General features: G+C 40.8%; 1 protein-coding gene across 1 annotated transcript; it reads left to right on the top strand.

The window, feature by feature from the left end:
• Window positions 1-338: 338 nt before the first annotated feature.
• On the top strand, window positions 339-13,296 carry LOC134629567 (NACHT, LRR and PYD domains-containing protein 3-like). Its single transcript, XM_063477013.1, has 9 exons — window positions 339-443; window positions 2,677-4,303; window positions 4,713-5,057; window positions 7,262-7,429; window positions 8,271-8,441; window positions 8,578-8,793; window positions 8,899-9,072; window positions 11,314-11,487; window positions 12,301-13,296. The coding sequence occupies exons 2-9, from the start codon at window positions 2,694-2,696 to the stop codon at window positions 12,314-12,316; spliced, it is 2,874 nt and encodes a 957-aa protein (XP_063333083.1). The 5' UTR covers window positions 339-443; window positions 2,677-2,693; the 3' UTR covers window positions 12,317-13,296.
• The last annotated feature ends 19 nt before the right edge of the window (window positions 13,297-13,315 follow it).

The raw sequence follows: 13,315 nt of genomic DNA, 5'->3' as shown, positions 1-13,315 counted from the left end.
CGTTGCTGCTGGCTTCATGCCAGGAGTCAAAATGGCGGATACTGGGAAAGTTGCTCAGCATGCACAGAACACTCACAGATGGGTATTTTGAGGTAGTTAAAATCGATAAAGATCTAAAAGTGGAGTTATGTATATTTTTATGGCCACTTCTGTGTGAAATGCAGTGAAAACCACAATAAAGATCTTTAACTCGGGAGATGTATGTTGTTTTGGGCAAAAGCACTGGAGTAGCTAGCTAGCGCCCCCTAAAAGTCCAGTAGTCCAGAGACCGGTCGTTCCCGGTTATATCAGCTTTGTGGTTCACGCCCATTCGTGCTCCTCAGCTGTGGCGGGTCCTAAGAAAGTGAAAGTATTTTTTTCTTGTCGTTTTCTTCTCCGCACAATGCTGCCGTGAACGCCGCAATCTCCTCTTCGTGGAAAAGAAAGGTGCTGTACCCTCTTCGGTGAGTTTGGCTCGCTTGTTAATACGTAAATTAATACATAAACGAGTAAGTATAATGCAAGATGAAGCAACAGTCCCGCCTTGCAGTTCAGCTGGGTGAGGTTTTTGCCAAACACCGGCATCGTTTTACTTTCGATTTCAAATTCTGGTTTAAAGCAGCTGATGGTGTTTTTTTTAGGGGGTCGATTTTAGTTAAATTCATTTCTGTGTGTTCAAACGATGGTTAGGTTTCCTTATTGTTTTTGTTTTTTTTTTACTTTTCAGCGGGCTACACTGGGGGCACTTTTTCTGTTCCGAAATAGGAACTTATATCACTGAGCATGCGCAATCCTACACGGGTATTTACAGTGACTATTGATATGCAGCACAATAATACAGTAAATAATTATCAGGCAACAGGTAAAATAAGCGTTTGATTTGCTGCTGAGTGAGAGTAACTTCTAAAAAATGAATTTATTTTTAGCAAGCACAACAAAATGCAACAAAACACACGAGAAAGTACGAGCCTTACAACATATCTTCATCTGAAACAACGATGATTTAATGTATTGGCCCCGTTACTGTTTTTAGTTTGAAATGTTTATATGATTTCACTTCAGCTTGTTTTTCAGTGTTTTTCACATGAGTGCTGATATGCAGTTAAGCCTGCAGTTATCACACTAAGCTCCAAATAGTGCTCTGTGAAACAGCATCTCCGATGCTTAAATTATGATCTTTTTTCTTTCTTCTTCTATTACTGCTCCTTTTAGAGGTCGCCACAGGGGGTTATCTGCCCCCATCACCTTGTGCCTAGCTTCTTTCTTTGTCTCACCAACCTCCTGTATGTCCTTCCTCACAAGAATCCTCTCTGAGCTGTCCCTCTGGTGTATTAAGTGTAAATCTTAGCATCTTATTAAACCATTTGTTTCCACATAAAGGGGAACAAATGTTTTAGTTGAACATTTTGCATTCTACCTATCAATATTTTACAAGCTCTAAAGTTGATAGGAGTTGAAACTGGTCACTTACCTGCCTTTTACAGTCCCCGTGACTTCATAAGTACAGGGAAATGCACATATTAAGGCCTGAAAAATACATTTAATCTTTGTCAACAACAAAAAATCTAAATGTAACAGTTTTTGCTCTCTACAATTATTTATACAATCAACACTAAGTCTAAGGGGATATATTAAACTGTTGTAGAGAACATCTGAACACCTAATTGGTTCTCGATTTTAAAGCTACATAATGTAAAAATATAGTCATAGTAGAAAAATTTCATTGGCACTGAAGAAGGCTGGAGGCTAGATGATAAGTCTGGTATGAAAATCCAGGTAGAGAGGAGACCTTTAGTATGATCTACCTTGTTTGGAGCAGCCACCTGTCCCACATGGTGATATGACTCCTGAAAGTTTACCCAAAATGCACTGTTTAAAAATGTACTGTTTAAAAATGTATCAGGTGAATTATCAGAGCACACATCAAACATTCAGGGTACCAAAGGTTTTGACTACCGTGACCTGGTTATCCAGGTCACGGTAGTCTTTAGTGCTTGAGGTGAATGTCAATCAGCTGATTGCCATCCAAAGAGATTCCTCAATACTAAAAGCTGAATGGCAGTCCAAGAGTTTTAGTCTCATGTGGTGTTAAATTAAAAAATAAAGTTTAGCTTCCTTCAACTCAACCTGGAGAGGGTCAAGGGTCCGCTTGAATCTGACTGTCCAAATGAAGTAAACTTTGTCATTAGACAGCGTGCACAAGGTTCTTCACAGACATCCACATGCCTGCAAATTTTGTGTGACTGTGCAGCCTTGTGTGTAGAAGCTGTAGATTACAACAGAGCACCTGTGCACGTGCACCAGGCAGCGACTTCAGAGTAAAACAGGAATGACTGCTCTGCGCCATGTCTCCAGCTGTCTGTGTCCTCAACATTGGATCATTCAATTTCTAAAGACCAGGGTCACAGTGATTGTTCCTCTTGGTTAGTCTTTGTTACAAACATTAAACTGGGCCTGTTTTTTTATTGAAAGCATGACGTATTGATGCTCAGGCTGGTAATAAAAAAGCATTCTGATCAAAAATGTGATTGTGGCACTTGCATTGAGTGTAAAATTGATTTGGTTGGGGTTTTTATGGCCTAAATGTGTTTTTAACCCTCTGTGTTTTTAACCTTCAGGTGGGAGACACTGACTTTTTGAGTTTTTGTGGATTGACTCTGCAGTAAAATGTTTCTCACTGACTTTTCATCTTTTCAGGAACATCTGCCATTGTTATGGATCTCCAAACCTGTCTCAAAGCTGCGCTGAGGAGCAAATATGAGAGCCTGGATGAGGCCTTTTCCAAAAGCTCAATACGTCCTTCGAGGCTCTGCTATCAGGACATCAGGTACAACTACATAGAGCCTGAATTCTTCCAGCATGAGTACAGACGCCTGGATAGGAGCTTCTTTTTTCCAGACGCTCCACTTGCAGACATTTTATCGTGCAAATGTCAACATAAAAACAGAAATAGAACAGTCAGCACTTTAGGAGTGAGCGGAGTCGGAAAAACCACAATGGTGCAGAGCTGTGCTCTTGATTGGGCCAAGGACAAGGGGTACCACAACATCAGCTTCCTGTTTCCTCTCACTTTCTGGGAATTGAATCTGCTGAAAGATAGACTGAGCCTGATTGAGCTTCTCCAGACATTTTACCCTGAACTGAAGGAGCTTGATGCATCTGTCCTAAATGAAGACGGGGTGTGGTTCATTCTCGATGGACTAGATGAGTTTCAAATCCAGCTCAACTTTGGCTGTCCACCTGTGAGTGATGTTTCTGAAGCATCAACTGCAGACAGTCTTGTCACTAACCTGATCAGGGGAAATTTACTCCCCAGAGCTCATATATGGGTAACGTCTCGAATTTCAGCCGAATATCAAATACCTCCCTTTTATTTGCTGAAAAACACGGAGCTGCTGGGATTCAGCGATGAAGAGAAGGAGCAGCACTTCCGGATGGTCATCGGTGATGATGATCTTGCCAACAAAGCCATCAATCACGTGAAAATATCGAGGAGCCTGGACTCCCTGTGTCAGATACCTCCGATCTGCACCATTATGGCAAGTGCCTTAAAGGATCACGTAAAAGGGCAAAAGGGTTTTAAATTGCATCCCTTGAGTCTAACTGAGATTTACAATCTGGGTTTCGGTGCACTGGAAGCTAAACACTTGCCTATCTTTACCAAGCTGAAGAAGGTGGCGCTGCTTCGGATGGGAGGGCAGAACGTCATGTATGAGGATGACCTTTCAGGAAACGGGATAAGTGTCGAGGAAGCTTTAGCTTTCGCAGAAACATTCCCGCTTGTTTTGAGAACGGAGACGGGACTGAACGGTACCACTGTGTTTCGCTTTGGCCACTTGAGTGTTCAAGAGTTCCTGGCTGCGTCTTACAAACTGGAGGACATCAAAGCTCAAAAAAAGAATTTAAGCTCCTGTATTCAGCATCAAGTGGATGAAGTGCTGGAGAATAATGAGGGAGTCTCTGATCTCCTACTTCGTTTCATGTTTGGCCTCATTAAGGAGCGCATGCTGTTGCCACCCAAAGATTTGCTCTTTGGCTATGTCAAGAAGAAGATCCTGAGCAAGATATCGTCCTACAGCACTGTCATCCTGTTTCACTGCCTGCGGGAGTACGACAGTCAGGGGTTGCAGGAGGAGGTTAGGTTCTTTCAGAGGTATGGCGTTTCTCCGATCCTAGGGTTCTCACTAATGCACTGGAGAGACTTGATGCAGAGGATCAGAGCTTTTGAAGGGATTCGAGAGACTTTTGAGATGGAGGTGTCAGTGAGATGTGATGACAAACTCATCAAGAATATTCCAGCTATTTTCAAATCCAGGAAAGCCATGTAAGTTTGTACTTACTGCATTCACTGAATTTTATCCATACGCCTATTTTCTTAACCACTTATCCAGGCCATGTTGGATCCTAGCTGTTATAGGGCGAGAGGCAGTGTTCACAATCACAGGGCAGTATGTACAGATGCTACACACATATTCGTACATTTAAATGAACTGAAATTTTTTATCTCACATCATTTGACAAAACTGTGTTCCTTCAGGTAATGCAGGACTTTTGTTAAACCCCTTGAATTAAAGCTGTAAGTCAGTGTGTCAGGGGTTCGATTTAAAACCCACTGTGATTGTGCACAGAGCTTTAACTGCAAAATTATTTCATTGTCTACATACTTAAACATTTGCCTGGACATGCAATATTTCCCTCTTTGCCAGATGTCATTAACTTCTACCTCTTTGCAGGCTGAAATTCTCCAACCTGACTGACAAGAGCTGCCCAGCGTTGGCAGCAGTCCTAAGCTCAAAGGAGTCATTCCTGAGGGAGCTGGATCTGGGGTACAACAGCTTCAGCACCAGTGGAGTCCAGGAACTTGCAGAGGGCCTGAACAGTATGACTTGCAGGCTGAAAATACTTCGGCTGCAAGGCTGTGGACTGACCGCAGAGACCTGTCAGTATTTGAGCCAATGCCTGATGCAACACCAAATACTGCAAGAACTGGATCTTAGCAGCAATGGAATAGGAGATCGGGGGCTGAAGCTGCTGTCGCATGGTTTGGGAAGTTCTAGTTGCCGGCTGCAGACATTAAAGTAAGTGTTCAGATGGTAAAGCGTTGTTTCTCTATCAAGACCCCCTAACGCTTTTCTGACTTTATTTTGTTGATTAATTTTAAACCCCAATGACATTCTCAAAAACAAGGGTTTTTTTTTACTTTTGCATAAAGTAAACCTTCAAATACTTCATCATTCATAAAGCCGATAGTTACTCTGTCACCACAGACCAGTTATAAGTCAGGAAAAATCGCAAATACTCCACAAGGAAAAAGGAATTGTGGAGGGAAAGAAGTACAGACCAGTCAACCTGTAGTGCCAAAGTGCTATAATGGGTTATGTTCCACATAAGAGATCACCACCTACTGAGCAATCAACTCAAAGATTAATAGGATCTAAAGTGTTTGTCTCTCCCTGATGAGCATTGGTACAGTTTGCATGGAGGCGAAGAAGACTTACCGTTTTATTTCTGTTTTTTTTCTATTTATTCTTTACCACGTCTCAGGCTGTTAAATGCCACCAGGACTGCAGCTGAAAGAACGACACTACCTGTCTTACTGTTTCTGCCTGGCAACTGATTTACCTGTCCATTAACACCATTGATGCTACCAAATCTTTGGCTCTTTCATGTGAACATGCCCTTACCTACACCGATAACCCTGAGTTGCCTAAGCGAGCTGATAACTACCTTCATGTGTTTGCTTAGCCTGATTTATGATGTTAGGATAAGTGAAGCCAGATAATGGAAAGCTATCCAGGATACGTTGAATTTGCTTCATAGTGCAGGTCATAGGTCTCGCTGACAAACACGCACGCCCAGTGAGACAAAAAATTGACGAGATGACATAAATGAGCATCACAATACGCTCTAATTCAAATCACACCAACAGACAGAAACAATCTCATCATCAGACTATTGATTTCATGAATTAATGAGGAAATGAGGTAAAAACTGTGTCTGGTGAGCTCTTCAGTCTGTCCGTCATCAGTCCCCGAGATCATCTGCACATCAGTCAGGCCAGGTTTTAAATTTCAACAAATTTTGCAAAAAATTCCAAATCAGTGTTTTTACTTTTAGTTTCAGTTATTGGGTGTAAAAGACTGATTTGCGTGTAGATTTGTATTATTGTAAAGCTAAATTTGTGGCATCTTTAATTAAAATAAATATTAAAAGGGTTGTATGGATCTGGATACACCAGCCCTGTGTATTTATGTTGTATGTTTATCTTGATATTAACATTTTTAAAACAATAATATATTACTGAGGGAAAAAAAACAAAAGAAATCAAGCAGTTCGAATACTTTAACCCTGGAGAACCCATGGGGTCAGATCCGACCCCATGGGTTTTGACCCCATGGGTTCTCCAGGGTTAAGGAGTGATAGTGTAAATGCTGCACCTTTTACTCACAGCTGTGCACATACAATATTAAAATGACACTGATAAAACTAGGGCTGTTCGATATAACGATATATATCGGATGACGATATAAAAACATCTATCGTTTCATTTTACGCTATCGTTTGTTTCGTGGTGTCGCAAAATAAACTGTTTATGGCAATATTTTTTCATTGTTTTGATGGTCACTGTAGTGGCTATATTAATTTCTTAAAGTTCTCTCTTTCTCTTATATTTTATATAATCACACTATGGATGGACAAGCGCCTGTTTTTATGCGTTGTGGTTAGCAACAACGACGGTAACAGCATCGCGTGTCCGCTTGTTTATGTTCCACATAAACCTTTCACAATAAAGCTCAAGATCCTGTTGAGACTTTTCAAAATAAACTGAATGACGTGAAAGAGCAGATTATTTACGGATGAGAAGTGAAAAAGAGCCGCCAGGTGCTAAAAAATAAACCTTAGACTAAAACGTTAGAACAGGCTTTTCCCCGCAGCACGCCGTGTAATAAATACTCACAAAGAAAACGGTGGCCGTTATGTCTAAAAATGTATCGTTTCATGCATCGGTTAAAACACTCGACTCCAGCTACATGACGCGCAGCTGGAAACACTTCCCGCAAGACTAGCTTCCCGAGATTCACAGAATTTACAGAAAATGTTACATTTTTGTGATTTATATCGTCATCGGGACGATAGAATTCTTATATCGGGATATGAGATTTTGGTCATATCGCACAGCCCTAGATAAAACCATTCCTCACAGATGAAATTATGTTTAATTTAGAACTTTGCTTTTTGACCAGAGTCGTGTGTATTCATTGTCTGTATTTCTTACTCATAGGTTGTCACAGTGTGACATTGAAGAGGCTGGCTGCTATGATCTGGGCTCAGCTCTGCTGATAAACCCTCCTTTTCTCAGTCTGTTGGATCTAAGCATCAATTGGATTGGAGACGAGGGGGCCAATCAGATATTTGAGAATTTTGACATATCGTATCTAAAAAAGTTGGAGTAAGTATGGCTTAATCTACAGAAAGTCCTTTTTTCCAGTAACATACCAAAGCATATAAAAGTTGGGTTCATAGATAGACACGTTTGATTTATGGGATAAATATAGGCTTTAAGTGTGGTTAGTCTTGATTTAGTGAGTAGATCACAAATATCACATTAACTCGAGGAGAATTTAAGTCATTTTTATACACAGTCCCCTCTTTTTTTGTCTTTTTTTGTGCCCCAAAGCTGATCGTTTTACACCTAGTCAGCCCCCATAGACTACCATGTTAAAAAGAACCACTTTAAAGCAGAAACAACCATGTTTACAACCTACTAACAAAAATATCTTTTGGCTTCTGTGGACAGTTGGAGGTTGGTGGAATTTATGCCGCTAAGGTTTAGTGGCTATTTTGACAGATGTAACTGTAGCTACTAACTGCAGTCACTGAGCTTTTTAATACAATTATCTGACAAATAATATGGCAGCAACTAGTATATATATTGTGCTTATATGGTTTATTATTCCATTTTGTTAACAAAGCTTTAGCCACTAACTTAGCATGTCACCCTCTCCAAATATGGTCACTTCTGGCTCCAAAAATATCATGGTACCATAATGTAGCTAATGAGGCTGCCATTTCTGCTTCCATCTTTTATTTACAGCCAATAATTAAAGCAAAAACTCTGCATGTTTAGCCCATATTTATGACTGTAACTTCATTATACTTTGCAAGAAAGCCAATTTAAAAAAAAAAAAGATGTCTGTCACCACAGATATATGGATAACTGCTGCTTATCAACATAAATTAATAGATTTCACTCATATGATCATTCATAGCTTCTTTCATGTCTTTGGCAGGTTGTACTGCTGCGGCCTCACCGTGCTGAGCTGTGAAAGTATCGGGGAAGCTCTGAAGTGTGAAACGAGCACTCTGTTAGAACTCAATTTGAGCAACAACAGCTTGAAAGATGCTGGGTTTAAAATCATCTGCGAAGGCATGTATGCGTGGTGTAGTCTCCAAAAACTCAAGTAAGTATGACCTGATTACACACTGACTGAAACAAAGAGACATTAAAAATCCTGGCAAAGATTTATTTTTAATCCATTTATTATCGATGAATATGTGGCCTAACACAATAATCATTTTTGTGGTATTTCTCCTCAGTGTTTCACGATGTGGAATCACTGGTGCAGGTTGTTGCTACCTGGCAAAGGTCCTCTGTTCAGTCTCGCAGCTCACCGATGGCTGGATGGGAGTTGGCGAGTGGCAGGCGGTGGAGCTGATAGACCTGGACCTCAGCATGAACCACATCGGAGACAAAGGAGTGAAAGAAATTTCACCCGGCCTAATGAATCCTTTGAGCCACCTGAAAACTCTGAAGTGAATCTTTTTTCTTTTTTTTTAACCAGACTTCATAATGACAGCGTGGGCTCAGTTTGATTGAAAGAAAAGCTTGCTGTAACATAGCTTTTTGCTTCCTTTCAGCCTGAGTTACTGCAGTCTGACTGACGGCTGCTGTGCAGAGCTCGCCTCTGGACTGATGTCAAAGGCGAACATTCTCAGTGAGCTCGACCTGTCTCACAACGACCTTCAAGATAAAGGAGTGAAGAAACTCTGCATCGGATTTCAAAGCCCGCAGTGCAAACTTGAGAAACTGTCGTAAGTTAAACTTTTATACTATGTTTAAAAAAACAACAACAAAAAAAACCTCTTCCTAATAAAGTTAAATGAGTCAAAACATGGGCTGTATCTGCAGTGGCACATTAGATCAGTGGTTCTCAAACTTTTCACAATGAGTACCACTTCATAAAATATATGGCTGTTGAAGGACCACCCTTATGACCGAGATTAAAGTACAGTAGTATAGGCCTATTTAACACCACATACAGTTTACACGAGACAATTTTATTTCTTATATGAATGTTATTTATTTAACTGTCATAAACAGGATGTGACAAGTGATAATAATAACAACTGTACTGCAATAAAACATTCACAGCTGGTGGGATATCCAGTCTTTAAATAATGACCTGATGAATCCTGCTTCCAGGTCCAAACTGCTTTGGATTTATTAAGGCTGTTGTGTATTTAACATGTTTTAATGCTTTGTATCTTGTTATATTTAATCTCAACAAGCCCCTAAAAACAGTCAGTGATCACTATCGGCCTCTCTCGGTTTTTATCACCACTGTTCATTTTAAAGCTCAGTTTTTAAACCCTTACGATGTAACTACAGCCCAGCCCATGCAGCAGTATATTAATGACTAACCTCGTCTTGTGGATGAATTATCTCAGTTGTTCTCCTGACTGAAGTTTGGTCTGTTTACAGCATCCTGCCATGCGATTGCATTTGTCCCTAACCATCGGGAACCCTCACATTAACTTTTATCGAGTGGAAAAAAGTTAGCTTTCATCCTCCAGCTTCACTGTGTTTATGTTATGCTAACATAGCTGTGTCGCTAGCGATCACGTAGCACATATTTATATACCAGCTAGCCCAACTTCAGTAACCCTACAAACGCCACTGCTGTTTAGTTTTCTGTCTTCATTTATGTTGGAAGTGATAGCAGAGCTGTACGTTAGAATTTTTGCTGTGGCGGTTAAGCTGCTGGATTTTTGGCTTCACGACCCCCCTTCATGGTTCGTGCACGTCGAAGCACAGTTTGCTCTTCGAGGCGTTTCAGCCAACGACGTGAAATCCCATCATGTGGTGGCCTTGCTGGATCCGCTGTCCACCCGCCGTGTGATGACCCTCCTCCGGGATACCGCACCCAAGGGAAATGCACTGCTCTCAAGGCGCTGCTGCTGCGGCACTACTCCCTCTCCGATGCAGAGTGGGCCGAGAAACTCCTCTCTCTCTTGGGCCTGGGTGATGGTACCGCTCTTGAGCTCATGGAGAGCATGCTGTCTTTGCTAGGAACGGATGAGGGTGGATTCCTCTTCACTCACATCTTCCTCCGACAGACGCTGGTGCGAGCTGGCCTCACCAACTCCCCGCTGCTGGCCTCGAAGGATTACCGCTCACATGCAGAAGAAGCGGATCGCATTCTTTTACCCATTTAACCATGTAAAGCAGGGGTGGGGGAACTCAAGGCCTCGAGGGCCGGTGTCCTGCAGGTTTTAGATGTGTCCAACACAGCTGATTTAAATGGCTAAATTACCTCCTCAACATGTCTTGAAGTTCTCCAGAGGCCTGGTAATCATTTGATTCAGGTGTGTTGACCCAGGGTGATATCTAAAACCTGCAGGACACCGGCCCTTGAGGCCTGGAGTTCCCCACCCCTGGTGTAAAGTGAAGCAATTTTGTTCCTCGACTAATGAAAGTTTCCCTCTTGAAATTTTGCATAGTTCTTTTATAAATTTGTACTTTTTTTCTCAAATGATTTTTTTTGTCTCTTTGTGGCTTTAACCTTCAGATGATATTACTCCACTCCACTCTCCACAAATGGGCGAGACCTTAAATACTTCCACACATATGTGCTGCTAAGTTAGTGTTTTTGTAGCACAGTCGACTGTGAGCCCAGTAATGCATCCAGATGTTCAGATCTGTATTTTATAACAAAACATGGTGACAAGGTGAAATATAAGTCAAATAGAATTTGCAGCTCCTCTTAATTCAAAAGACGTGCACTGGAGAGACTGTGTGTCACCGTCTCCATGAGATAAAGAGTAACGAATTTCTGGATTTGCCCTTGAATTTATGTAGTTATTACTCAAATGACAGAAGTGATAACAAACATGTCCTGTTAATGTTTGAACACAAAGTGCTCACCCAAGTTATTTTGTTAATAACCAAATGATGCACCTGAGTCGAGCTCGGGTAAATGCATGCGCATGTTTGTTTGCAGACCCACACTGTCGGGGTAGACTGAGTTGTTCTATATTTGTGTTTCTGTTCAGACTGAGAACCTGTGGCCTGACCTCGAGGAGTGTTCAGTTCCTGACCTCAGCCCTGAAGTTAAACCCTTTCTATCTGACAGAGCTGCATCTGATGGGCAACAGGCTCGAGGACTCTGAAATCAGAGCACTCGTGGAGCTAACGAAGAACCACAAATACGCACTCAGGACAATAGAGTGAGTACCAAAGATCTGAAAAATGCTCAGATAAGAGCAGGTGGTGTTTCTGCTTTTGCCTTGTTGGATGGTCATTCAGAACCAAGAAAAACAGATAATGTATAAGTATCGTGACACTGATAGTTTCTACTTATATTTAGTTGTAAAACGTGAGACCTCAGATGGTACTGTGCAAAAAGAACAATTGTGAGATTTTTAAAACCTGGGCACTATTGTTCCATCTCTTTGGGTCTGTTATTATAAAAACACAGAAATGTTTGTTTTCATTCAACGTTGAGCAAGAATACTGTAATATAACCAACAGCCCTGAAACAGTGGGAGTGTATTGGCTTAAAGCAACGCTCCACATTAAAGTTGTTGTTATTTTCCCCACTGATGGGCTCCAATTATAAGTCTCTCTCTGAGGTATCACATGATTGCATTAAAGCAGTGTAAACATTAGGCAGTACTCACATTCACGGCTTCAACACTGATTTTCTTGAATATGGTGGATTACACTGAGCACATGCGACAGATCCCAGAGTCTTTCACATCTGTCAGGTGTTCAGGGTCAATCTGAATCTGTGAAGAGAACAGGGCACCAGTGGTTTCTGCTTCCCGGCTGGACTGACTGATGTCCCTGAAGTTTAACTCACTTTGGGTTACATTGTGATGACTAAATGTTTCCTGTTAATCATCACCCCCAAAATAGGAAAATAAGACCCAGAACTGTCCTTCAGTATATTTCTATCCTTATCTTTTCACTATTCATAACAAATTTCACTCCCTTTATTTCAAGCATTCATGTGCCTTTTTTGTTATCTTATCTTCCAGTGTCTCAGTGGACTGAAGAAGAAGTGACACAAATGGCTCTGTCTCCTTATTTGCGCAGAAATTGGATGGCTACCACATAATTCTGTTCAGTTTGAGTTTCTGACTTAGAAATAATGTAAAAATACCAAATGTGCTTTAAAAGACTCTAAATGTTTAATTTTCCATTATTACCTCTTTGTATATAATGTTTTTTTTAACCAAGTACTTTATTTCTGGGCCATAGAAGAATTTCCTCACGTCTTGGTTACGGTGACCATATTCCAACAAATGAAACGTGGGCCACGTTGCTAATGCCGAGAGGCATGTGGTATGTGAAGGACAAAGTTATTTCATGTGAATGTGACATTTGTAGCCAAGTAAAAACAATAAGTGTAAAAACAAGCTAACATTTTTATATACGATATTGTTCATGATTTACTACATTCTCAGTTTTTTTCACTGTAATATTGAAATTGTTGAACTGTTCGTTCTGTCAGCGGGTGCAACCAGCGTTACAAGGTACTTGACATAAGTTATAAACACTGACACATTACAAAATCTGGTAAAATGAGAGAAATGGATAAAATTAAAGCTAAACAGTGATAATAAAACACTCGGATTACATTATAAGTTGTTAAAAAAAACACTCTGAGAATCATCTTTCATCGCTTTAATCAGTTAGTTATTTATGAGAGTTTCTATCATATTCTGCCCAAACTGTAGCTGGTCACTTTTAATTTTCCACCTTGGGTGTAATATGTTTACCTGCAGGAGAGCCATGAGACGGCTTTCACTGCCTTTTTTCACAGCTGTTCAAAAACAGAGACTTTGGATGCCTATTAATGTGGAGCATTTTCTCAATATTTGGCACGGTGTCCTGGTCACCCCAGTCACACTCACTGTTTACATATCCATGCAGTTTTATTTGTTTCACTCCTCTTGAATGTGATGCATCAGCAGAACCGACCTCATCTCTGAAAACCACACACAATAAATGCCTCTCTATTTTTGCACCAAGCAGTGCGGTGTGCTGGTT

The sequence above is a fragment of the Pelmatolapia mariae genome, linkage group LG6, assembly GCF_036321145.2.
Source record: "Pelmatolapia mariae isolate MD_Pm_ZW linkage group LG6, Pm_UMD_F_2, whole genome shotgun sequence".
NCBI lineage: Eukaryota > Metazoa > Chordata > Actinopteri > Cichliformes > Cichlidae > Pelmatolapia > Pelmatolapia mariae.
This window is presented reverse-complemented; position numbering and strand designations above follow the sequence as displayed.

Coding starts and splice junctions, on each gene's coding strand:
- LOC134629567 (XM_063477013.1), top strand. CDS start 2,694: ATGGATCTCCAAACCTGTCTCAAAGCTGCGCTGAGGAGCAAATATGAG. Junction 5,058..7,261: donor TGCCGGCTGCAGACATTAAA/GTAAGTGTTCAG, acceptor TCTTACTCATAG/GTTGTCACAGTGTGACATTG. Junction 8,794..8,898: donor AGCCACCTGAAAACTCTGAA/GTGAATCTTTTT, acceptor GCTTCCTTTCAG/CCTGAGTTACTGCAGTCTGA.